The 26,929-nt window shown below is 39.0% G+C and overlaps 1 protein-coding gene and 1 pseudogene across 5 annotated transcripts in view; one reads left to right on the forward strand and one right to left on the reverse strand.

The window, feature by feature from the left end:
- The window catches only part of RAVER2 (ribonucleoprotein, PTB binding 2), an 88,462-nt gene that overhangs the window by 12,487 nt on the left and 49,046 nt on the right, over window positions 1–26,929 (reverse strand). The window contains exons 6-11 of one of the 5 annotated variants that reach the window (XM_045835343.1): window positions 19,926–20,008; window positions 17,344–17,409; window positions 17,079–17,190; window positions 16,093–16,361; window positions 2,233–2,344; window positions 810–946 (exon numbers count right to left, since the gene is read on the reverse strand). In XM_045835343.1, coding sequence (XP_045691299.1) covers window positions 810–946; window positions 2,233–2,344; window positions 16,093–16,361; window positions 17,079–17,190; window positions 17,344–17,409; window positions 19,926–20,008 — 779 coding nt within the window. Of the gene's footprint in view, window positions 1–809; window positions 947–2,232; window positions 2,345–10,386; window positions 10,986–16,092; window positions 16,362–17,078; window positions 17,191–17,343; window positions 17,449–19,925; window positions 20,012–26,929 lie in introns of those variants that run through there. The other 4 variants (XM_045835341.1, XM_045835342.1, XM_045835340.1 and 1 more) reach the window with 4 other exon arrangements.
- On the forward strand, window positions 2,866–8,055 carry LOC123816392 (annotated as a pseudogene).

The raw sequence follows: 26,929 nt of genomic DNA on the forward strand, positions 1-26,929 counted from the left end.
ACAGAGTTGCTCCAAGGAAATCGGAGTGGAAGCACTGCTCCTATGGACAGTGCAGAGCTGAGAAGCAGCTGACAACTCTGGGGAATAAGAGAGAATTAGAACTGTTAATCATGGGACTCATGATTACATCATCGTACGCTGCTAATGTGATAGGTACTCTCAGCTTACACCACTAAGAATAAGCTGAAGGAGAAAAAGCAAAGCAAAACTGACACAAGTAGGTAATGACACAGTATATTGTATGAATACAATACTTTTCACACTATTGACTATTTGGTTTAAAAGGTAGCAAAGTAGTGCCTGCATCAGTGAGCAGTGGTAAAGAACAGAAGCATCTGCTTGGGTCTCGTGGTGAGGTCTAAACTAGTATAAGTTGGAGGTCAGAAGAGTGTTTTCTGTGAAGAGCCAAACTAAATATTTAATGGTGCAGCCATACAGTCTCTACTGTCACTACTCAGCTCTGGGGCTGCAGCGCAGCAGCACCACAGACAGAATGTAAGGGAAGGGACTCAGCCACATTCCAAAACAATTTCATTAACTGAACAAGTGTGGGGATGGGGGGCTGGATTTGGTCAGCAGTTCGCCAACCACTAGTGCAAACAGTAACAGGTAAATACGGTAAAATGATACCTACCAATCCTTTCGAATGTGTCCTAAAATTCCAAGTGGTAAGCAAGAAATATTGTGTAGATCAGTGCAATTTTAATTTCACTATGATGTTACAGGAACCATGATTTGGTATTCAGTGAACTCAGTACATAGTTGAACCAATTTTCCTATACACCATCACGAAGCCGAGACCCACTCACCTGTGCGTAGTCACCAAAAGGCTGCGAGTAAGCAATGCACTTCTCCAGCGTGTGCTGTGGTTCGTTTCCCTGAGAGAGGGCATCCAGGATGTTGCTCGCAATTCCAGTCTTCTGCAGAGTGGTTTTACTTGCAGGGGCTAAAGGCAAAGCCAACACATGTATTTTAGTTAGGTCCCTTGTTTATAAATTATAAGCAGAGTACAAAACTCATTAATTCAGCATATTTTTTAACAGAACACAAATTTTAGTTTGCCAAGAGATGTGTCTGTATTAACTCCAGGGGAAAAACACATAGTACATGATATTATCCTGTTCATTTAAAACAACTGAAAATGAGCATTTTTCCCTATGGGTAAATGATTTTGGTGCAAACATTGAAAAAATATGTTTAACCTCCAAAATGAGGCATAAAAAATGTGAAATAACTACTCTATCAATTTTTAGGCCAGATAAAAATATAGTAGGTATCCTAAAAGCACACTAAATCTTTTTCTGGCTTTAAAAAAATTACAAATTAATGTTTAGATCCAAGAGGATACTTCACAAAATAAAGAGAATGCACATTAAAAACAAGATTCACCTCTTATCTCTTTTCATTCAATCCTATTCTTTTTCCCAGAGGTAACAGCTTAGAATTTATTTTCCCAGATTTACTCTATGTATTTACACATTCAAATATGTACACATAAGAATATATAGGTTTAAACAAATCATTTTATACACACATTTGCTTTTTCCACTTAATTTGTTTTGGAGATCATTTCACATTAGTACATGTAGCTCTCAATTATAAAAATGGTTGCAGAGTACTCCGTTTTATGATGAACTATTTATTTAACCACCCCCCTGTGATGAGCCTGAAGGCGCTTCCCAGTTTTTCACTCTACCTAGTTTTTCACTCTAGAAAACCAATATTCTAGTGGATGTCCCCGTGTACAGAGTATACTGCATTTGCGATTTTCTCTTAAAACTATGAGTATATACTAATGGAAGGCCTGAGGAGACCCTCCAAAAAAGTAAATGAGAATTCTGCTTCTCTCAATTAGCAACTAGTGTATTTTTAGCGTATCCTGCTAACACTCCAGATATATTAGGTTACTTAGACACTTAAACCTCTTTTAGAAATATGATTCCATAGGTATTGTAAATAATGATTATCTAGCCAAATAATTCTTCTGCTCAATTATTTTAAATCATGACTCAATAATAATTCAATAAATTGATATTACTAACAAAGTATTATAAAAGATGTCTAAAGTGTTAATTTTAGTTGACCTTTCAATTTAAAGATGGGGGTCATCATTTAGGCTTTAACTGGTCAATAGGCACGATTTGCTTCTATTAAGTTAAAAACTGAAGAAAAAATCATTAAGGAAAGTATCCACTAGAACTCCAAAGTGTTAACCCTGAGTTTTTCACTTACATGATAAGCACACGCTGGGCAACACACTCGCCAAGTTCAAGTACGGGTTTTTACTGAGCCGGATTTCTTTCGGCGGTTCTCCCAGGAGTGAAGTCTGATTCTGAGGGGCAGGCTGCTCACCAAAAATGGAAGAAAGAGTGGGTGCTTAGGAAGAGGTACAAGAAAATAAAAATGCAGAAGTAGAGAAATACTTATTCTTCAAAAAATCTAGGGTGGTAAAAACTTGTGGACACTAATGTTTGAAGATATAAAGCTGTAAAATATTTCTAGATATCGTTTAAAATGATCACATTTTGCCCATTAATTTTTCAATAACTTAAAAACTAGTCTGGAACCACAGAACTTTCTAACTGAAAGAGAATTGAAGGCCACCTTATACAACCTTCTCATTTGACCCAGGAGAGGGTTCATCTTCACAAGAAAAAACAAATTCCATACCTTATTTCCAGAAACAAAGTTACCAACATTTTTAAAAAATTTAGTAAGTGTTGATGCCAGGCCTCAAAACCTTTTTGTAAAATTGTATTTTATTGATTATGCAATGACAGTTGTCCTGTTTCCCCCTTTGCCCCCTCCTTCCAGGACCTCCCATCCCTCAGGCAATCCCCTCACCATTATTTATGCCCATGGGTCATGCATGTAAGTTCTTTGACTATTCCATTTTCCATACCACAGGTGGCAAATACAAGGCCCACGGGTTGAATCCAGCCCTCCACCTTGTTTCATCTGGCCCAGCACCTTGTTTCTACCAGGCAGCAGTGCCAAGCTCTTGCTTAACTGTTGAGGGAGTAGCTACATTTATACAGTCCTAAAATTATATTCAATCTTTTGAAGGCAACCGTGAGGCTGATGTGGCCCCTGGTGAAAATGAGTTTGACACCGCTATTCTACACTGTTCTTTACATCCCTATGATTATTCTGTAACTACCTATTTGTACTTCTTAATCCCCTCACCTCTTCGCTTATTCTCCCCTCCCCCCTTCCATCTGGCAACCATCCAAATGCTCTCCGTATCCATGATTCTGTCTCTGTTCTTCTTGTTTGCTTGTTTTTTTTTTTTTTTTGTATTCAATGGTTGATAGATTTATAGTTGTGTGATTTTTGCCATTTTATTGTTTGTAGTTTTGATCTTCTTTTCCTTGAATCCCTTTAATATTTCATATAATAACAGTTTGGTGATGATGAACTCTAGTTTTTTCTTGTTGGGGAAGCTCTTTATCTGCCCTTTGATTCTATATGATAGCTTTGTTGGGTAGAGCAATCTTGGCTGTAGATCCCTACTTTTCATGGCTTGCAATATTTCTTGCCAATCCCTTCTAGCCTGCTAAGTTTCTTTTGAGAGATCAGCTGACAGTCTTATTAGAACTCCCTTGTAGGTAACTAACTTCTTTTCTCTTGCTGCTTTAAAGATTCTCTTTTTATCTTTAATCTTTGGCATTTTAATTATGATGTGTCTTGAAGTCGGCCTCTTTGTATCCATCCTGTTTGGGACTCTCTGTGTTTCCTGGACTTGCATGTCTATTTCCTTCCCCAAATTAGGGAAGTTTTCTTTCATTATTTTTTCAAATAGATTTCCAATTTTTTGCTCTTTCTCTTCTCCTTCTGGCACCCCTAAGACTCGAATGTTGGAACACTTAAAGTTGTGCCAGAGGCTGCTTATATTATCATTTTTTGGATTTTTTTCTTCTTGTTCTTCTGATTGGTTGTTTTTTACTTCCTTAGCTCCAAGCCCCTGATTTGATTCTTGGTTTCATCCACTCTACTGTTGTTTCCCTGTAAATTGTTCTTTATTTCAGTTAGTGAATCCTTCATTTCTGACTAGATCTTTTTTACGGTGTTGAGATCTTCATTAAGTTCCTTGAGCATCCTTATAACCAATGTTTTGAACTCTGCATCTCATAGGTTGCTCATCTCCATTTCCTTTAGCTCTTTTTCTGGGGTTTGGTATTTTATTTGGGCCATGTTTCTTTGTCTCCTCATTTTGGCAGCTTCCCTGTGTTTGTTTCTACATATAAGGTAGAGCAGCTTTGACTCCATTCCTTGGTTGTATGGCCTAATGTCATAGGTGTCCTGTAGGGTCCAGTGGCATAGTCTCCCCTATCACCCAAGCTGGGTACCCGAGGTTGTGTAGGCTGAGTACACTCTGCTCTTTAGTTGAGCCTTGGTTGCTGTTGGCAGATCAATAGGAGGGTTTTACCCAGGCCAGTCAGCTGCAAGGACTGGCTGTGACCACTGGCCACCCAGAGAAGGGTGGTGATGCTCCAACATGGCCTATAGCTGTACACTGGGTGCACTGTCCCTGGGGTTTTCTGGGTGTCACAGGCCAAGGTCAACCCCCGCCCCCCCACCAGTTTTGCCCAGGGCTACCCTGCCTGAGCTATAAAGCAATCTGAGATGGTTGCTACTTGTGCTGGGCTTGGAGATTCCCAGGAGAAGCCACACTGTCAATTGAGGCTGGCTCCTGCTAGTGCAAGGCCTGGGGCTCACTGAGGCCAGCTGTTGCTTGTTTGTGAGGATTTAGGAAGATGTGAAGCATGAGCCAAAACCAGCCATTCATATGGAAAAGCAGCTTAGGTGCACCTCTAAGTTTGGTGGGGCAGAGTCTCAGGATCTCCGAGGTGGTTCAAATAGTGTTAGCCAGGTTGATGGAGTCTCAGATATGGCACCTGCTTGCTGGCTCTGTGGGGGGAAAGTTTAGAAAAGGGACAAAGGCCTCTGCTCACTTTGACGCCAAACACTTCAGTTTCTCCCTGCATGCCACTCGTGTCTTTCAAGCTGCTACCTCAGTGCTGGAGCTCAGAGGGAGTAAGTCTGAGTAGGTGAGTAGGTGAGTCCGTGTGTTAGTTAAGAGGAACTGTTGGGGCTTCAGCAGTTTCTCACACTGACTCAGTCCCCACTGGATTTTGCAGCCAGAAGTTACAGAGACTTATCTTCCTGGCACTAGAACCCTGGGTTATGTGCCTGGTGTGGGGCTTGGACTCCATGCTCCTGAAATATCTTTCCTGAATTTTTATTCATCACACATAGATGCGGGACCAGCCTGTTCCGAATCTGTGCCCCTCCTACCTGCCTGGATGGATGTGGTTTCTTTAATTCCGTAGTTGCCAGACTTCCATTCAACTAGATTTCTGATGGTTCTGAGTGATGATTGTTCTATATTTTAGTTGTAATTTTGATGTGGTTGTGCAAAGAGGTGAACCATGTCTGCCTACACCATCATCTTGACTGGAAGTTCCCTTCCTTTCTTAAGAGTTACACTATTTTGCCCAGAAAAAATGCCCTGGATTAAATGGCTTCATTGGAGAATTCTATCAAACATTTAAAGAGGAATTAACACCAACCCTCCTCAAACTCTCCCATAAAATTGAGGAAGAGGGAATACTTCCTAACTCATTTTATGAGACAGCATTGCCCTGGTACTAAAGTCAGACAGATGCTATAAGAAAACTACAGACCAACATCCCTTATCCAGATTGTCATGTGCTTCGGTACAAAGAAATATTGTAGGTACAGCATTCTCTTTCTGTGTCTTGCTGGGCTCCCTTTCAAAGCAATCTGGAGTAAAGTGTTCTGCAAAACCATCAACAAAACACTAGCAAATCGCCCTGGCTGGCATAGCTCAGTGGATTGAGCGCGGGCTGGGAACCAAAGTGTCCCAGGTTCGATTCCCAGCCAGGGTACATTCCTGGGTTGCAGGCCATAACCCCCAGCAACCGCACATTGATGTCTCTCTCTCTCTCTCTCTCTCTCTCTCTCTCTCTCTCTCTCTCTCTCTCTCGTCCCTCCCTTCCCTCTCTAAAAAATAATAAAATAAATAAAATCTTTAAAAAAAAAAAACACTAGCAAATCAAATCCAGCAGGACAGGATTATACACCATAACCGATTGGGATTTAACCCTAGAATGTAAAGATAATTACAACGTAATTCAACATAACTATAATTGCAACGTACAATGCAACACATCACATTAACAGAAAGGAGGAGAGAAACACATGATGATCTCAACTGATGCAAAGAAAGCATTTCACAAAATGTAACACCCTAAGGAAACTATCAATGGGGAAAGGCTGAAACCTTCCCCTGTAAGTTCCTGAGTAAAACAAAGATGCCTTCACCACTTCTGTTCAACACAGTATTTAAAGTCCTAGCCAGAGCAATTATGCAGCAAAAAGATATAAAAGGCATGCAAATTAGAAACAAAAAAGTAAATTGCATATGACATGAAAACTTTGAAGATTACACAAAGACAAACTCTTAGAAATAATAAGTGAATTCAGGATAAAAAATCAACAGGCAAAACTAATTGTGTTTCTATATACTAACAAAGAATAATACAAAAGAAAACTAAGAAAACAATTCCAATAAAACAGAATACTTAGGAAGTAACTGAACTGAGAAATACTTATACACTGAAAACTACAAAACGTTGTGGAAAGAAATTAAAGAAGACAACTAAATGAAAAAACTAAATGACCCATGTTCATGGAGTCAAAAATGTAAAAAATTCCCATTGCAAAGCAAGTCATGGGGATATAATATACAGTATGGTGACTACAGTTTATAATATGTATTGGATGTTTAAAAATATTTTTTTATGTGTTTATTGATTTGAGAGAGAGAGGAAGGCTGGGATAGAAAGAAACATCGATCTGAGAGAGAAAAACAGATAGGTTGCCTCTCGTATGTGCCCCAAATGGGGAATGAACCTACGATGTAGGTATGTGCCCTGACCAGGAATCGAACCCCCAACTTAGGGTGTACAGGACAACACTTCTACCAACTAAGCCACACCAGCAAGGGCTGTACTGCATATTTGAAAGTTGCTAAAACAAATTTTAAAAGTCTCATTGCAAGAGAAAACATATTCTGTAACTATGTATGGTGACAGAAGTTAGACTTATTGTGGCTTCCTCTACCATCTTGGAGATGGCAGATGGGGAATGGTTGTGGTCCTTCTGCTAATGCAGACAATGACACAGCACATCAGCCACTGCTGTGTGAGGCTCTCATCACTGTAATTGTTGGCCAAAGCTACTGAAGGAGCAAGGGTGTCAAAGCCAAGAATACCGACATCTGCAACAGCTTTGGCTGCCTGCTGGGGCAACAGGTGAAATGACTAAAGACCGGAAGGACAGTGCAGCCCCGTTCAGCCTACAGCAGCAAGAACCCACAAGGTAAGGCAACAGATTTATACGATCTGAAAAGAAACTGGAGTATAAAGACAAGCCCATTTCTTTCCACAAGTTTCCTCTTACTCGACCCAGTCTTTAAAAGAATGGGAGGCAGCTGTCAGAAGAGAAAACATTATACCCAATACTGCTATACTTTAGCAGTATTTGTTCAGAACACTGTACTCCAGATTGCTTTGAAAGGGAGTGCAACAAGATTCGGAAAGAGAATGATGTACCCACAATATTTCTTTGTACCGAAGCACGTGACAAGCAGGAAGATCTTCTGGAACCAGAGGAACAGCTTCCCCCGTATCCTTTAACACCTCCCATTTCCCAGGCTGATGTTGCTATTGGATTACTGGTGCCTCCTCCTCAGACCCCTGCTACCTCTCAGTTTTCTGTGATCACAACTGTACAGTGGAAGATACAATGCACCAGAAAAAAGGATTCACCAGCCAGAACAACAAGTCAAAAAACTCAGGAAGAAGCTCAAGAGCACACCGCAGGGATGCAGAAGATAAGAACGACAGCTTGAAAAATTAAAGGAGGTTGTACACTTCCAGAAAGACAAAGACTATCAGAGAGAGAAGTTACGCGATTCTGCCAGATAACTACTTGGAAACAGTGGAAGTACCAGCACAGATAAAATGAAATTTACATTGGTTTTTAATGAAGCAATACCACAAACCCTCTTCTAGCCTATGGAGAGTTTCATTTGAAAAAAAAAATAACAATTACTTGTACAAAAACAATTCAGAATATTTTTAATATATTTTATTGAGTATGCTATTACAGTTGTCCCATTACCCTTCATTCCCCTCCATCCTGAACACCTTTCTCCTACCCACATCCCCCCCTTTAGTTCATGTCTATGTGTCTTAAGTTCTTTAGCTTCTACATTACCCATACTATTCTTGCCCTCCCCCTATTTTCTACCTACCATTATGCTACTTATTCTCTGTACCTTTTCCCCCTCTCTCCTTCTCCCACTCCCCTGTTGCTAACCCTCCATGTGATCTCCATTTCGGTGGTTCTGTTCCTGTTCCAGTTGTTTGCTTAGTTTCCTTTTGTTTTTGTTTTAGGTGTGGTTGTTAATAATTGTGAGTTTGCTGTCCTGTTACTATACAATGTTTTTTATCTTCTTTTTCTTAGATAAGTCCCTTTAACATTTCATAAAATAAGGACTTGGTGATGATGAACTCCTTTAACTTGACCTTATCTGAGAAGCACTTTATCTGCCCTTCCATTCTAAATGAAAGCTTTGCTGGATAGAGCAATATGGGATGTAGGTCCTTGCCTTTCATGACTTGGAATACTTCTTTCCAGCCCCTTCTTGCTTGTAAGGTTTCTTTTGAGAAATCAGCTGACAGTCTGATGGGAACTCCTTTGTAGGTTACTGTCTCCTTATCTTTTGCTGCTTCTAGGATTCTCTCCTTCATTTTTACCTTGGCTGATGTAATTATGATGTGCCTTGGTGTGTTCCTCCTTGGGTCCAACTTCTTTGGGACTCTCTGAGCTTCCTGGACTTCCTGGAAGTCTATTTCCTTTGCCAGAATGGGGAAGTTCTCCTTTATTATTTGTTCAAATGTTTTCCACTTGTTGCCCGTCCTCTTCTCTTTCTGGTACCCCTATAATTTGGATGCTGGAATGTTTAAAGATGTCCTGGAGGTTCCTAAGCTTGTCAATTTTTTTGAATTCTTATTTCTCCATTCTTTTGTTTGGTTGTTTCTTTCTTCCTTCTGATCTACTCTATTGTTTTAAGTCCCAGTTTCCTTCCCATCACTATGGGTTCCCTGTGCATTTTCCTTCATTTCTCTTATCGTAGCCTGCATTTGTTCATCTAATTTGCGACCAAAATCAACCAATTCTGTGAGCATCCTGATCACCAGTGCTTTGAACTGTGCATCCGATACGTTGGCTATCTCTTGGTCGCTTAAAAGTACTGGTTCTGGGTCTTTCAATTCTGTTTGAGCCATCATTTTTTTCCTCCCTTTGGTCTGGTTGCACCTATTACATATGAGGGGCGGAGCCTTAGGTGTTCACCAGGGCGGGGCACCCCAGTCGCTGGGTTGTGACGTCATATGTGGGGGGTGGGGTCCGAGAGGGAACAATGGCGCTTGCTCCGCTCTCCATCAGACCTCAGTCCCTTCCGCTGCTCCCCCTGAGCAAACTGGGTCCCCCTGGTGCCAATTCCCGTGTGGGTGGGCTTGTGTACCCTGTAGGACTTTCCAACAACCTCTCCTGTGAGGCTGGGAGTCTCTCCCTGCGCGTTAACCCCCACAGGTGTTTTCAATCAGTCTCCCAAGGCTCTATTTCCCAGCACTGTGATCCTGGGTTGTGCACAGTGCCTTGCTTCACAATCGCCGCCTCGCTGGATCTGCCGTTTGCCACCCCTTGGCTTAGGTCTGCCAGCTGCTGCTTGCACACTCAGGGTCCACCCACTGAGGTCTTGCTCACTCCGGATGCCTTATGCACCCGGTCACCACGCTCTCTGCTCTGCTCTCCGAGCGAGACCCGGGCCTGGCTGCCCGACTCCGCCCCTCCTACCGGTCTGGATGAACAGGTCTATTTTAACTTCTAGGTTGTCCGACTTCCATACAGTTCAATTTTCTGTCAGTTCTGATTGTTATTCTATTTCTGAATTGTTGTTGTCCCTATCTTGGCTGTGCGTGGAGGCACAGTATGTCTACCTATGCCTCCATCTTGGCTAGAAGTCCCCAGAATATTTAAAAAAAAAATAAATTAGATATATACTATAAAATTGTTATTTTGTTTGGAACTTCTGGGTTTTTACATTTTAACAAGGTGTTTTAAAAGTTATAAACTAACCTCTGAAAGCCAATGTAAGTTGGTTCCAAGACTCAGGGTTTTTGTTTTTGAGAATTTATAGAAATAATGTGAAAATAAAAAGGAAAGAGAAAGAACAGTACAGTAAGAATGATATGTTTAAAATTAAAAGTTAACAGTTTATTGAGAGAACTTAGTTATATTTTAAATCAGAAGTATGGGTTAGATCATGGTACATAACTTTTATTCACACATTCTTATTTGTAAAGTCAGAAGATGCATTTATCTTTCTTGATCACTTGTCAAAGATAAATGGGCAATTCAACACTTTGTAAAAGAGTATCTTCAGAGCAGAAACTGTAGTCATTCCATATCTAATTAAAATCATTAAGTAACTTTATAATAATGGGTTTTTTAAAAGTGGGCCCCTCTTTTTCCCTCCCACTGTCCAGCATTATGAATTAGAAGTGTATCTCCATGGAAGGAACACTCTTTGGCAAAGTGGGCGTGGCCATCAACAGAGAAGTGAAAACGGGGCCTGATCCGTGATGTGCCTCTTCCTCTCTTCACCCCTCCCTCCCTGAGCGAAGCCAGGGGCATCCAGTCCCCCGACTGTGGTTACATTTGCACCCAAATCTTCAACAAGTAAGTTGTGTCAGTGGAGTTTCATTTGTGTTATGATATGGTAATCTGGAACTTGACTAAGTGAGTTTGGTCAAGGCTTCACGTAAAAAAAATGATTTCTTCACTTTATTATGTTATCCTTACCCGAGGACATTGTTTTTCCTCATTGCCTTTAAAAGAGAGAGAGAGAAGGGAGAGAAACATTGACATGAGAGAGAAACACCGACTGGCTGCCTCCCGAGCGCCCTGACCAGAATCAAACTGCGCAGGACGACGTTCCAGCCGACTGAGCGTGAGGGCCGGGGCCACTCTGTCACTTCTAACCCAGGTCAGACATTATATCCTGCTTTACCGCAACGAGCGGTTTGTATTCAGAAGCAACCTAATGTTTATTTTCCTGACTGTTGAGATTTAAACACTTGATGTTTCTGTTCAAACTGTGAATTATATTCTGACTTTGTGGTAAAGTTTACATATACTATCGGAAATGAAATCTGTTCTGAGTAAACAAATCCTGCCATGGTAGGACTTCCGCAGATCAGAGTAACTACTTCAACTCTAATTACACCAAGACAGCTGAGGAGTAACAACCTGGTAAGGCAGCACTAAAGACACGAAACGACGATGCCCAGTGCCTTCGCAGGCCTGTTTTTCACTGTCCCTCAACACTGATTCATGGAGGTTTGATTTTTGATGAACTAGTACTGCAAAAATAGAAAATTCTGATTAGAAGATTACCTGATGTTATATAGTCTGATAATATTTAGAACTAACTCTAATGAATCAAAAGACTTTCCCCCATTATTCATGGATCCCATCACTGTTTCTGAAGTTGCAAAGCCTCCAAGTAGTCCAGTCCGTTTTTACATTTCATCTCTCCAGCAATTCCTGGAAGATATGTGGGTATTTTGCCAAAGTATATGTATTTTTATCTGAATTGTCATCTACATAAAAGAAAATTTGTGTGTGTGTGGGTGTGCCCCCCAAACCAAGACACCAACACTGAATTGTATAAGCAGTAATAATAACTGCTTAGCATCTTAGCATTATGATTTAACCTGAAGCTATTATATTTCCTTTTCATAACAGACATAAATCCATGTTTGGAGAGAACTGAGCAAGAAACATGTACATCAAACGTTTCCATGTGAATAATTTATCATAATTTTAAGAAAAGAAGTTGGACTTACTGTGATCATTTTGCAACATGTACAAATATGAAATCATTGTGATGTACACATGAAAATAAGATAATGTCATATGTCAATTATACCTCAATAAAAAAATAGAGATGAGAAAAGTCGCAGGTCTAAAAACTTAAAACCAAGTTAAACAGATTATTGAACAAAGTCCAAAATCTTGCCACACATTTGGAAAACATCGTTTAGAGTGCCTGGTCCAACCTGCCATTGTCAGGAAGGGAACTTGCTCCTCCAGCGATCCATACAGATGCTCCCCGGGGCCTGCCCTATGCTTTCAGTGAGACGACAGTCATGTCTCTGTGAAACTTTTTCTGAATTTCAAAGCCTCACTGTTCTTTGTTATGTTAAATGTGAATCTAATTTATTTTATGCCACACTTATGGGACTAGTTCTGCCCACCAGAGAAGCACGGAATACCATGGGACTACTCTTTGAATATTTCTTTTTGAATGTATATCCGGTGGGTCACTCCTTCCCAGGTCCACACACACCTTTCCCTCAGTTCTTCACAGGACTTGGTTTCCAGACCCTGCCCGACCTGGGCTGTCTTCTTCTGAAGAGATTCTCATCCGCCCATTATGTGCATCACCTCATACACTGTTTTTCTAGAGACACTGTTGCTTGCATTTAATATGAATTAAAGATTCTGTGTAAAAAGTAAAGTATTCATATATGCGTTCTTTTTAATTGCCCTCGATAACCCAAACAATTAATGAATACTACAGATAAATTTTAAAAATTCCTTCTGTGAAGAACTGCCTTAGTAGTTTAATTTTTTAATTATTGGACATTCTATCCATGTATCCTGCTTGGGCTAAGTGATACCACACCTCTTACAAATTCAATATTAACTTGACATTGGAACACAGCCAGCTATGTCAATTTTTTCCTCATATTCTCCTTATACCATCAGTTTTATACCACTTACAAATCAAATGGTATTTTAGACTACAAATAAAATAAATGTAATGTATTCTACCTAGCAATTATAACATTTCTAAATGTGTCAGTGGTTTATGAACCATTAAAATCACTGGGTAAAAACTTCCAGAACTAAAACACAGACTGGATTCTTTTGGACAGACCAGCATTTAATAACTGACTTCGACAAATTTCAGATAACATAAAATTGATTATCTCTCTAAATATCAAAATAATGCCTTAATTAGCTACAGAATACATTTATAATTAAAAAAGAATATATCTTAAGAAAAGCCTTATTATTTACTTAGCCTCATTGATGTCATTATATAATTATATAAGTATTGATGACTTTCCAAAGCAGGGGTGTCCAACCTTTTGGCATCTCTGGGCCACACTGGAAGAAGGGCTGTCTTGGGCCATAATGAAATATACAAACACAAATTTAAACTGGTGAGCAAAAAAAAGGTTTTAAGTAAATTTACAGTTTTGTGCTGGGCTGCATTCATAGCCATCCTGGGCTGCATGCAGCCCATGGGTTGGACACCTCCGCTCCAAAGCTTTACCAAATCACAAAATTTGAACTTATATTAGTTTATATTACATTTTTAATATATCAAGTATTTTTGAAAACTGAATATTTCAAACTTTTTAGAGGCAATTATTTATAATAAAAAATTCATATGTAAACAATTTTACTGTAACAGACTTTAAAAACTCATTTTATACAAATTATTTTATTTACTGAAAAATTGGCAAGTAATTAATCATAGTCCCAAATATCAACTGACATGACTTATCAATAGATGGATTTTGTTTGTTTATGGTAACAGAACTTTTTAAAGAGTGCAATATTTTCTTCTATTTTGAGACGTGTACACCATGAAAAAGGCATCATTGTCTTTGACATATCATAGCAATTACTTAGTTTGTAGTCCATATTTTATACTTTCTGTTACTAACTGCCTTTGAAATTTAAAAATAGTTAAGATTGCTTTATGATGCTCCATAAATTTTATCACCTGTAAAATAACAAAAAATTAGAACACTCTAGAATTAAAATAATCTCATTTAATATATAATTAAAAAGAACAAAGGAGACTTCCAGTCAAGATGGAGGCATAGTTAGCATGCTTTGCCTCTTTGAGCAACCACAGAGAGAGTTACAACTACTTCTCAAAACAAGTAACAACCAGAACCGTCAGAAAATCAAGCTGTATGGAAGTTTCACTACCAAAGATTTAAAGAAGGCACACTCATCCAGAGGGGTAGGAGGGTGGAGTAGCAGAGACAGGAAGAGAGGCAGCGGTGGTGGAAGGGGCAGCCCCACATTCAAGTGTGGTGGATAAAATCGGGAGGAATACCTTGAGTGCGAGCGATTCCCAGCCCTAGCACAGACTGCACAGCCTAGGGTTCCAGCACCGGGAAGATAAATCTCCATAACTTCTGGCTGGAAAAACCAGTGTGGGTTGGGGCAGTGGAAGAAACTGCAGGATTTTCAGAAGAGTTCATTTAAAGGGCCTGCATAGACTTAGAACTTATGCAAACCCACCCCGTCTGGGAACCACCACCAGGGCGACAACTGGAAGGATGCCAGTTGCATACAGGAAGTGGGTGAAGTGGCTAGAAATGGAGCCAGTGCCAGCGAAGCTCCAGAAGCCAGGCAGCAGCACTGTCTCCTCTCTGAGCCCTCCCCCCACACACAGCAACAAAGTGGTAAAGCAGGTTGTTCCGCCCTGGCAATTACCTAAGGCTCCACCCCACATAATTTACAGGTACCTTTTACAGGGAGTCAAAGCAGCTCTATCTGGTACACAGAAACAAACACAAGGAGGCTGCCAAATTGAGGAGACAAAGAAATATGGCCCAAATGAAAGAACTGAACAAAACCCTAGAAAAAGAACTAAAGGAAATGGAGATAACCAACCTATCAGATGCAGAGTTCAAAAAACTGGCTGTCAAGATGCTCAAAGAACTCACTGAGTACAGCAACAACATAAGAAGTGAAGGTTACACTAAGTGAAAATCTATAGGGAACCAAGAGTGGAGAGGATGAAGCCAAGAATTAAACCAATGATTTGGAATGCAAGAAAGGAAAAAGCATTCAATCAGAACAGCAGGAAGAAAAAAAGAATTAAAAAAGAAATGAAGATAGGCTTTAAATGTACCAACATCTGAATAATGCAGGTACCAGAAGGAGAAGAGGAAAAGCAAGAAATTGAAACTTATTTGAAAAAATAATGAAAGATAACTTCCCTAATTTGGTGAAGGAGAGAGACATGCAAGTCCAGGAAGTACAGAAAGTCCCAAACAAGTTGCACCCAAAGAGGACCACAACAAGACACATCATAATTAAAATGCCAAAGGTTAAACATAATCTTAAAAGCAGCAAGAGAAAAGCAGATAATTATCTACAAAGGAGTTCCCATAAGACTATCAGCTGATTTCTCAAAAGAAAGTTTGCAGGCTAGAAAGGACTGGCAAGAAGTACTCAAAGTGATGAAAAGCAAGGACCCACGACCTAGATTATTCTATCCAGCAAAGCTATCATTTAGAATTGAAGGGCAGGTAAAGTGCTTCCCAGACAAGGTAAAACTAAAGGAGTTCATCATCACCAAGCCATTGTTATATGAAATGTCAAAGGGACTTATTTAAGAAAAAGAAGATCAAAAGTACGAACATTAAAAGGGCAACAAATCTACAACTATCCACTGAATCTAGAAAACCAAACTAAGCAAACAACCAGAATAGAAACAGAATCACAGATATGGAGATCATGGGGTGGGGGGGTATCAGCTGGGGGAAAAGGTGCAGGGAATAAGAAGCATCATTGGTAGGTACAAAATAGACAGGGTGATGTTAAGAACAGTACAGGAAATGGAAAAGGCAAAGAACTTATATGTATGACCCATGGATATGAACTAAGGGGGTGGGGGATGCTGGGAGGAAGGTGGGTACTGGGTAGAGAGGGCAAAGGAGAAAAACTTGGGAAAACTGTAATAGCATAATCAATAAAATGTATTTATAAAAATAATGGGCAACAAAAAGGATATATACACTCTCTGTAGTGTGTGTATATGTACATATGGAACACACACCTGCATTGTTTGCATATATGTATATGTATGCACATGCACACACAGAGTTTTCTTACCCCTGAACTCATCTCTGTGCCTTTTGGCTGGCTTTGTGGTTGTTTATGGTGTCCTGTCAGCAAACCTCCAGCAGTAAGGTTTGGAAAGCTCTGAAGATAAGCCTGTGACCCTGAGAAATTTCCTTCTGGTATTCCCACGGAGGCTGGCTGTTTCTCCTGAGTACTCCCTTGTCCCGGCCCAGCTTGTCCAGCAATGTGCTGATTTGGAAAGAACGGTAACATGCCCATTCCCGCTGTTACAGTTGTTTGTGTTGGAATCAGGTTAGATGCTATAGTGAACCACAAATGCAAAAAACTTCTGGTTAGACAAGACTCATTCACAATAGTAATTTTGATTTTGCTAAGTTACAGGCAAAACACAAATAACCCCTTTTTTAACCTGTTAGAGAACAGTCAGATTCAAAGGTGAGGTTGGGGGCTGTACATCAGCACGTTCCTGTATGGGAAAACAGAAACCTGCAGCAGGGATCATGCTTTTCTTAGGCAACTTCCAGAACGGTCTCAAAGATATTTTTTAATTCTAAGTTTTAATTGTAAGTTTTAATTTGGAGATCACATTTTTTAAAATGATACAAATAAATACACTTTACATTGACAAACACCAGATACTTCTTTAGAGAGGCTAACCGTTTCTCACCCGGGCAAAAACTGCAGGGGTGCGCACGTATCGTGTGCTGGTGGCCCAGTGGGCAGCGTGTCGGGCTCACGCGGATCTGCGTCTTTACCTCACGCCGTTGGGAGCCTTCGTCAAACATTAAAGCCTGCCCCTGTTGGATACGCTCCTCCAGGCATGGAAGCAAGTTTATTGGTAACTCACCAACAGTTTTCTAATATTAAAAACAGAAAAGCCGAAGGGCTCTCGAAATTTTAGATGACTGAATAAAACTCAAATTGGACCTTTCTGTAAAAAGTAGAATACAGGTAAACTATTTTTAAATTTCAAACCTGACTGTTCATGGACTTGCCAGTAAATACACATCACCTACTTTTATGTGCTTCTCCGTGGTGACCCAGCTCTGCTTTCAAGGGAAGCCCCGGCCCCATCCCGACTGCAGTCTGAAGCACCATAGCTGGGGCTTCGCCCAGCAGGCCTGGCTTCTGCCAAAGAAGAAAAGAAAGTGAGACGTTTGCCAACGGCAGCAGGATACAACTGAATTAAAAGCCTGCACAAGCGGAAATTCAATCTGACCAACAGCCTCATTATAGAAAAAATAAAGATGAACTCATTCCAAACGAAAAACCCATCCTTACGTTATTGGTATGAATACTCTCAAACTTCATTAGTTGCTGCTGTGTCAGCGGTACATGGGGGAGGTTCTGAAGGAACAAACGAGAAGTATTACCCACAATTGAGCTCTGTGAAAAATGATAAAACATTAAGTTAGTTTAATTGTTAAAAGCTGCTTGTTGTATAACCACTTCATACAGTTCAACTCTCTAGCTGATCTGAGCAAAAGCAAAAGCTCCTGTGTATCTCACTTGGCAAATTCTGACAACACTGATTACTTCTTATAACCATATGTAAGACGTGCCCACACATCATCAAATGAGTTCCTCATCCTCTCCTCCTTTTCCTTCATCCCGCACCCCCATCCCTCTCTGGCTTTAATGCCAGCATCACTCACTCACTCATTTATCTATTTCATCATTCCATGAAGACCTACTGAACACTTCCTGTGTGCCAGGCACTGTGTTACACAGTGAGAAATACAACATGATCGGCCCTCCTGGATCTTAGAGTCCCCTGAAGAAAGAAGGCATTCACTAACTATAAAAACATGTAATTACAAATGGTAATGAGCACATGAAGGGAAAATACAAGGAGCTATGAGAACAAATAGTGGGGGAAGTGACTGAGATTGGTAAACTCAAAGAAGGTTTTCCTGAGGGACTACTGTGCAGAGATCTGAAGGCTGCAGAAAAATAACTAGGTGAAATGCGGGGGATGGGGTGGTGTTGGAGCAGGCTCTGTGTTCCAGGCAGAAGGAACACGAGGAGCAGAGGCCCCAGGAGAAGGGAACGAGGCCCTCTGCGGCCCAGCGCAGGCCCCTGGAGCCCAGGCAGTGACGCCCAGGGAGCACAGGAGGCTGGCGAGCCCAGCCTGGACGTGCCTTCAAGGAAAAATCAGGCATTTTGATCTTTATTCTAAAATAAAGAGAATATTGTCAAAACTGAACACCCTTCTTCTATCACTCTTTACATCTGATGTAATTAGTTGTTTAATGTTCGTTTTCTCTGTTCACTGGAATTCTGTAAGAACAGAGATGATGAATGTGTGTTCAATGCTGTGGACTCAGTGATTACCAGAGTGTTTAGTACATGTTAGATTCTAAATAACACATGTTCAGTAAAGGAATGGATAAGGCCCTGTAATGTGTAAGATCCTGTGTTAGGTGCTAAGAATGAAAAATAAAGAAGAGGCCTTTCCCTGACAAAGCTAGGTTTAGAACCAGACATTCATTCACACAAAACACAATCATCTATTATGTACTAGGTTTGATCAATAATTAGGCTTATATATGAAGACAGCCTTAACACTATCTGAAACTAATGTTCATCTCCAATATTATATTTACATATACAGACACCTTTTAAAATACTTATCTAAAAAAGGTAAAACCAATTTTTACTTTCACAGATACATGAATTATTTTTATACCGTCAATTACATTTTAAGAATAAGAGTTACTGATCATATATTCATTCTTTCTTTCTATAAACTCTGTTTTCAATGAAGACCCCATCAGAGGACTTGTTTTGAAGTGCAGTCACGCACCACATCACAACGTTTTGGTTAGTGATGGACCAAATATACGACAGTGGTAGGAAATAAAGGTCGCTGCATGCCACTGCCCCTCGAGACCTTCCAGGGGGTAAGATGTGGGGGTGCAAGACAGTGATAACGGTCCCAAAGCTAACGTGTATTTGTGTCTTAGTTTTTAACCCTAAAATTTAAAAACTAAAAATAGCAAGATTTTTAAACTAGGAAAAAAGCTTACAGAATAAGGATATAAAGGAAATATTTTTGACTAGACATACAATGTGTGTTTTAAGCTAAATGTTATTACAAGAGTTGAAAAGTAAAAAAAAATTAAGGTTATAAAGGAAAAAGTTACAGTTAGCGAAGGTCTACTTATTATTGAAGAAAGTGTTTTTTATACATTTCATGTAGCCTAAGTATACAGTGTTTACAAAGACCGCACCAGCACACAGGGACGTCCTAGGCCTTCACAGTCACTCCTCACTCCCTCACCAACTCTCCCAGAACAACTCCAGCCCTGCAGGTGCACTACCACTTTTCATCCTTTTTACTGCATTTTTACTGTGCCACTGCTATGTTTAGATACACAAGCATTTACTGCTGTGTTACAACAGCCTACAGTACTCAGTACAGTAACATGCTGTACAGGTTTGTAGCCTAGGAGCAAAAGGCTACACCATATACCTAGGTATGTAGTAGGCTACACCATCCAGGTTTGTGTAAGTTTACTCTGAGTTCACACATGATGAAATCACCAGTTAGAATATCTCAGAGCCAGTCCCTATTGTTAACCAACACATAACTGTACTGATTTATAGAGAAATATACCACAAAATACCTCTTCCCTTCTTAATGCCCTATAATTAAGAATCAATAAATACATATAACTATGTTGCTTTGATTAGCTTTTATCTGATGTATTCATTAAGTTATATTTTTACATAGCTGTAATTATGACTATGGATTTTTTTTTAAATATTCATTTAACTTCTTGAGGATTTGACTTGTTAGGAACAAACAAAATATTCACTCTGAATTTTTGATGCTTCAATACTCAATGCTATTTATATACCTGATGTGCTTTATTCAAATGTAAAAATGCAGGGGAGATGGATGGACTCATCAGATGTGGCAAGCTGTGAGGTGTTCCAAGAACTGCTTTAAGAAAATAAAAGTAAAAATTTAACTTCAGGATATATATGGAATTTAAAAATAAATAAACTTCAAAAAGGATAAATGAATATTTCTTTAAACTTTTAACAAATTAATTGGCCGTTCATTTACATACTGACCTTGTCATTGCACAAGAAGTGACAGGATTCGTCCCGTGTGAGCCAAGCCTAGAGCTGGATTTACAGCTCCCAGACCTTCTGTCATAAATGGTGAACCCGTGCTATCTGCTCAGCTTTTGTTAGGTTTGGAGGATACTTAGGCAGGGAGTGGGGGGTGGGAGGCAAGGATTCAATACAATCCTGTCCTTAAACAGCGTACAATCCAATTGCACAGATAATATATGTACAAAAATATTAACAATAAAAAAACAACAGTACTGTACAGAGTTGATAAAAAGAATACACGGTAACCATGCTCTCTATCAAGTCTATCTAAGAGCACAAATACCAGAGTACATATCAGAAGATGACTTTTCAGAATGAACAACATATAGACAAAAAAACATTATAAATATATGAAGCAATTTCCTATTATTATTATAAGGTAGCTGGAAATAGTCATAATATACACAATTATCTAGCAATATAATTAGAACTAATGGAGATCAGACATAGAAAGCACTTCTAAAAGCATGTAATGCAATGATCAAAAATATTTGAAATTTATATGTAACATGCCTACAAGTTCATCCCATGCTTTAAAAACCCTGTTCCAAGTTTTTACTACTTGCTGAGGCAGTCCACTGCATCTCTGGAAAACTGATCACTAGAAAGCACTCTCTTTAGAATGAGCCAGTTTCAGTATTGGTGGTAGGAAGATTAGATCATTAAGGTGAGTTGCTTATAAAGAAAGACACTGTTTATTACGAAAGAGGGACAGAGATGGTCATTTCATAATGATAAAGGGGTAAATTCAATGGACAGGATGCAACAAGCTCAAATGTCTCTGCAAAAATAACAGAGATTCAGCCCTGGCTGGCGTAGCTCAGTGGATTGAGCGCGGGCTGCGAACCAAAGTGTCACAGGTTCGATTCCCAGGCAGGGCACATGCCTGGGTTACAGGCCACAGCCCCCAGCAACTGCACATTGATGTTTCTCTCTCTCTTTCTCCCTCCCTTCCCTCTCTAAAAATGAATAAAATCTTTAAAAAAATAACAGAGATTCAAAATATATAAGGCAAAAATTTCTAGCATTGAATGGAAAAGTAGGTAATACCTAAATTATGGTAAAAAACTTCAAAAGCACTTCCTCTCTTTTCTCAGACAGTCACCTTATTATGTTATAAAACATTAAAATATATTTCACAGCTCTTAGTGAATACAGTATTTCGCAGTTTAAAACAACTAGAATCAAAGCACTGAAAATGTCCACTGTCTCACGTCCAGCTGCTTCTACCTTTAGCTCCTGGTGAGGTCTCCCGCTGCGTTCCATCCTTCCCTCACAATAACTAACAGAATAAGTTCACAGTAAATCAGTGAGGATATAAAAGACTTAAACAGCACTACCACCAAACAATATATACGAAGATTACAATACACTATGACCAAGTGAGGTTTACCTTAGGAATTAAAGGCTGGTTTAATATTCAAAAATCAATCAGTGTAATCCATCATATTAACAGACAAAAAAAACAAAACCTACCTAAAACCAAAACACCCACACATGATAATTTCCATAAGTGGAGAAAAGCAACAGATAAATTTCAGCAATTATCGTGATAGAATTTCTCAGCAATAAAGAAATAGAAGAAGGGAAAGTTTCCAGCTTGGAAAAGAAAATCTATGAAAAAAAAACTATAGCTTAAATAATACCTAATTATAAAAAAAAAGAAATACTTTTTTTGTAGGATGAGGAACAAAGCAAGATGTCCACTCTCACTGCTTCAATGCATACATTATGCTGAAATTTTTACCTAATGCATTATAGAAAAAAAAATACAGATATTGGAAAGGAAAAAGTAAAATTGTGTTAATTTGTAGATGACATAATTGTCTACAGAGAAAATCCTAAGGACAAGAATGTACTAGAGATAATAAGCAAGGTTGCAAGATACACGATAAATACACAAAATCAACTGTAACTGCATATGCTAGCAATAATAAGACATTGAAGTTTAAAAAGCAATCTTATTTAAAATGGTATAAAAAACTACAAAATACTGTGGATAAACCTGACAAAATATGTATGAGATTTGCACTCTTGAAACAACAAAATATTTCTGAGAGAAATTAAAGAAGAGCTAAATAAGTTCAGATATATATGCCATATTTATTACTTGGTATCTAAACTGTCAATTCTGCCCAGATTAGTATAGAGGTTCAACTCAATAAAATTTCCAGCAGATATTCACAGAAATTGACAGGATGATTCTGAAATTTACATGCAAATGCAAAGGATCTAGAATAGGCAAAACAAATTGAAAAAGAATAAAGTTGAAGGACTTACTTTAACTGATTTTTGGGCTTATTATAAAGCTATACTTATCAAAACAATGTATTATTGATATAAAGACAGACATTTAGATCAAGGCAACAGGATACAGAGTTCAGTCCTGAGATAGAGACAAACATACATAGTCAACTGATTTTTGAAAAAGATGTCAAGAATTCAAGGGAAAAGGATAATATTTTTAAACAAATGATTCAGGAACAACTGTAAATAAAATTAACCTGGACATATACCTCACACCATAAACAAAAATTAACTCAAAATGGATCATAGATACAAAGGTAAGAGTTAAAATTATAAAACTTCTTGAAGAAAAAGATAGGATATTCTAGCAACCTAGAATTTGGCAGATGTTAAATATGACACAAGAAGGACAAATTATAAAAGAAAAAAATAATACATTGTACTTTGTCAAAATAATAAATTTTGTCCTTCAAAAGACATTGTTAAGGAAACAGGACAATCTACAGAGTGGAGGAAATATTTGCAAACCCATGTATTCAACAGAGAACCTGCTAACTAGAATAAAGAACCCTTACAACTTAATAAGATAATTCAATTTTTACATGTGCAAAATATTTAAAAAGACATATTGACAAATAAGTAAAGATGGCAAATTAGCACATTAAAAGATGTTCAAAATCATTAGTTAAAAGGGATATTCAAGTTAAAACTGCAATGAAATAGCATTATACACCCAGAAGAAGGGCTAAAATTAAAGGACCAACATATCAAGCGGTGGTGAGGATACCTGACAAACTGGAGTTCAGGACCCTGATGACGAGAATAGGAAACAGCGGGAGTTTCTGACAACTTAAACATGAATCTACCACATGCCCTCACCATTCTGCAACTATATCTTTATCAAAGCAAAATAAAAGTGTAAGTCTACATTAAAAACTAGTACACAAATGTTCACAGTAATTTTATTTGTAATGACCTAAACTTGAAAATAACCTAAATGTTCATTAACAAGTCAATGAATATGCAACCTGCGGCACAGATACTTATGACTCAGCATTAAAAAGGAAAAACACCTCTGATACCTGCAGCACCATGTACAAATTTTAAAAAGGCTGAGTGAAAGAAGCCAAACAGTACATACTGTGTGATTTCTTTTATATAAATTTCTATGAAATACAAACTACTCTACACTGACAAGAAAATAAATTAGTAGTTTCCTGGGGGTGAAGGAGAGGTAGATTACAAAGGGATAAAAGAAAGCTTTTAGAATGAATATGTTCATTATTTTGATTGTGGGGTTGACTTCATTTGTGTATCATATGTCAAAACTCATCAGCTGTACCCTTTAAATATGTACAGATTAATGTGCATCAATTATACATCAATAAAGCTGCTAAAATATAGACAATAATTACAAACTACTTAAAATACAAGGTGGGGCCTGGCTGGTGTGGCTCAGTGGATCAGGTGCCGGCCTATGAACCAAAGGGCCGCTGGTTCAATTCCCAGTCTGGGCACATGCCTGGGTTGCGGGCCAGGTCTCCAGTGTGGGGCACATAAGAGGCAACCACACATTGATGCTTCTCTCCCTCCCTGCCCCTCTCTATAAATAAATTAAATTTAAAAAAATACATGTGGGGCCAAAGAAGGTTTACAGTTGTTCGTATGGAAAATAGTACAATAATAAGTAAGAACAAGAATACACAGTGTTTTGCATACTAGCAACTGCAAACCTACTTCTGCCCCACCCTGTGTGTCACACACAAAGAAAGGAATCTAAAATATTTTTTTTGTGCACATTTTTTAAGGTAATTAAAAGGAGATTGTCAGAGTAACAATCAGTGCGGATCTGGGAGGAAAAGCAATCTGGTGGCAGAGTGTAAGTTCAAACAGACAGAAAAGGTAGACAAGAGGAGTAGTTAGGCATTCACAGATCAGACCATATGTGAATAACAAGGTATCTACAAGTTGTGAACTAAGATGTAAAGAAATGGGTTTAATCAGTAAACAAACATGTAAGTAACTTTCACTATAAATAACAGTTCTGTTCTAGGTGCTTGGGATGGGCAGGTAAGTCTGCCATTAGGAAGCTTCTGTCCTGGTGGAGAGACAGACATAAACAAGTAAGTATGTGTGAGTTACCTGAAAAATAAAACACTGAGGAGGAAGTTGAGCAAGGGTATAGGTACAAATATATTTTATATATAAACATGATTATGAAGAATTTTGATTCTCTTTTTCTTAGTTTGCTCAGAGGCCTCTTGTGAGGAGTTTTTAGGGCATGGTAAGGGATATAGTTAAGACATAATAAAGGACATCGTAAAGTAGAAACAAATGGATCTTGTTGATTAAAAATGTGGACGAAAAAGGGATCACAGACTAAACATGACAAGCTCAAAGAGGGGCCTGCCTGACGGGACTTACAAACTCAGAGACCTACAGAAACCACATAGGATAGTCTGGGATTAAAACTTTCTAACTAAAAGCAAGTCATGGTGGGTAGTCATGTCCTAGGCTAGTGTCTTCCCTGACATACGTCAATCTTTACCTTAACTGAGGCTGTCTATTGTCTGTTTGCATCTACTTTGTAGCATACCTTCAGACTGTCAGGCTTATCCCCGCCTCCCCTACCACTCAGTGAACCAGAGCAGTGACCACAAACCCTTACTTGCTATTGTTATCATCGTAATTCATTTAACCATCCTAGACCCACAAATGTAAAAGTACATATCTGTTCATTTTACTTTTTATCCAATCCCAGAGATTTCCCTGCTTTGCTTTCCCCCACCTCCTTAGTCTACCACCAATGGGTTTCATGTAACCCCTTACACCTCCTCCTTTGATTGCAGTGCATAAAATATGGTGCAAAGCTGCCATTCTCTGGGGCATCCTCTCCATCCGCTAAGATTTTGCTTCCCAGCAACTGTCATCAATTCAGCTCAAAAAACCCCATAAAAATTCTCTACAGATTTAAACGTTTCTTACATTGACACAAGCTACTTTGCCTTCCCTGACTACCAAAAAAGCTTTTCATACATTCTCCAGAAGTCTGGCATGTGTTCAAGTGAGGTGGAGCTAATCCCCTTCTCTTGCCACTGCACACAAAGAAAAAGCCAAGCTTGGTGAGAGAATTGCTCCATCGGTGTAATACTGAAACATCTTACTTAATAAAATTGTGAAAATAGCACTAAAATAAAGACACATAATCTCTTACATCCATACATCCATCTGAGAATAAAGGAAAGTAGAGAATATATATTCTTAGATAAAAAGCAAAGACAAAATAATAGTGGAGAGGACTTAGTAAAGATAGCCCAAAGTCCAAAGGTCTGGACAACACTTTCTAAAACACCCAAGAACGTGACTTCTTAAAACACTAATACAATCTTGGGATGCATTAACAAAAACAATAACCACAGGAAGGAAATCCCACGGCACTTGGCGAGGCTCAGACCCCACTACCTACAGAATGTGCCCCTGTCTGTGCACACCCTATTTCAGGGCAACCCTGACCTCCTGGGCTTTGTCTAGGAGAGGACACCTAGTGCAGGGGACCAGGAGAGCACGTACTGACATGTTATGGAAAGTCAAATAGAGAAAAGCAGTCTCCAAAGAGAGATAAGAGATGTAAAAAGAAAATATTAGAACTGTTTATAGTTTCACAGTGAAAATAAAATTAAGCTTTAACATTTCTTCCTACCTGGACTGACGAGGGTGCATTCTACAATTGAACAGAAATGATACATATCCTGTATATATTGGGGTTCTGCTAAAATTTATTTCACTGAGGGTTGCAGAGCCAATAGATAGGTAGATAGATAGATAGATAGATAGATAGATAGATAGATAGATAGATAAAAGGAGACCACTGGTCTGGAGAACAGAAGACAGGAAAAACCAAAGGTGACCAAGATTTCAAGTTAGTTGTTTTCAAGTATTAGAAGGCTTTTCTTACAGAAGAAGCAACAAATTTCTTCTGTTTCTTCAAAGGAAGAACTACAATAAGTGGCTAAAGATTATGAGAATTACTGTCTAATATAAAGAAAAACTGTCAAGTAATTAAATTTGTCAAACCAGGGAATAGGCTGCCTTGGGAAATAATGAGCTTCTTAGGCTTCAATTAGTCAAGACAACATAAATCTCTCTCTGGCATTAAAACTGTAGAAGAGATATCTCACTGCATAACACACTGGGCCAGAAAAACCCCTGCACCTGCTTCTTACACACAAAATGACGAGAACATGAAGTACTTAACATGAGTATTGTTGTAGAATGAAGAATTAACTGGTCCTTGTGCCAGGTTCCTGGAAGGAAAACTAAATCTTTGGGATTTCCCCCAGTGACAACAGTATCTTTTTTATGCTAATGAGGTGACTCCTGCTGGGCTCCTTAAATAGCTTCAGAATGGGCGCTGGGCACACCAGCCACCAACCCCATGATTATAGGACTGAGGCTTTAAGCCACATGGGATCAGCCGGACCTTCTGACCTCC

This window comes from Phyllostomus hastatus, unplaced genomic scaffold (assembly GCF_019186645.2).
Source record: "Phyllostomus hastatus isolate PE091 unplaced genomic scaffold, TTU_PhHast_1.1 phas_contig_209, whole genome shotgun sequence".
Lineage (NCBI taxonomy): Eukaryota > Metazoa > Chordata > Mammalia > Chiroptera > Phyllostomidae > Phyllostomus > Phyllostomus hastatus.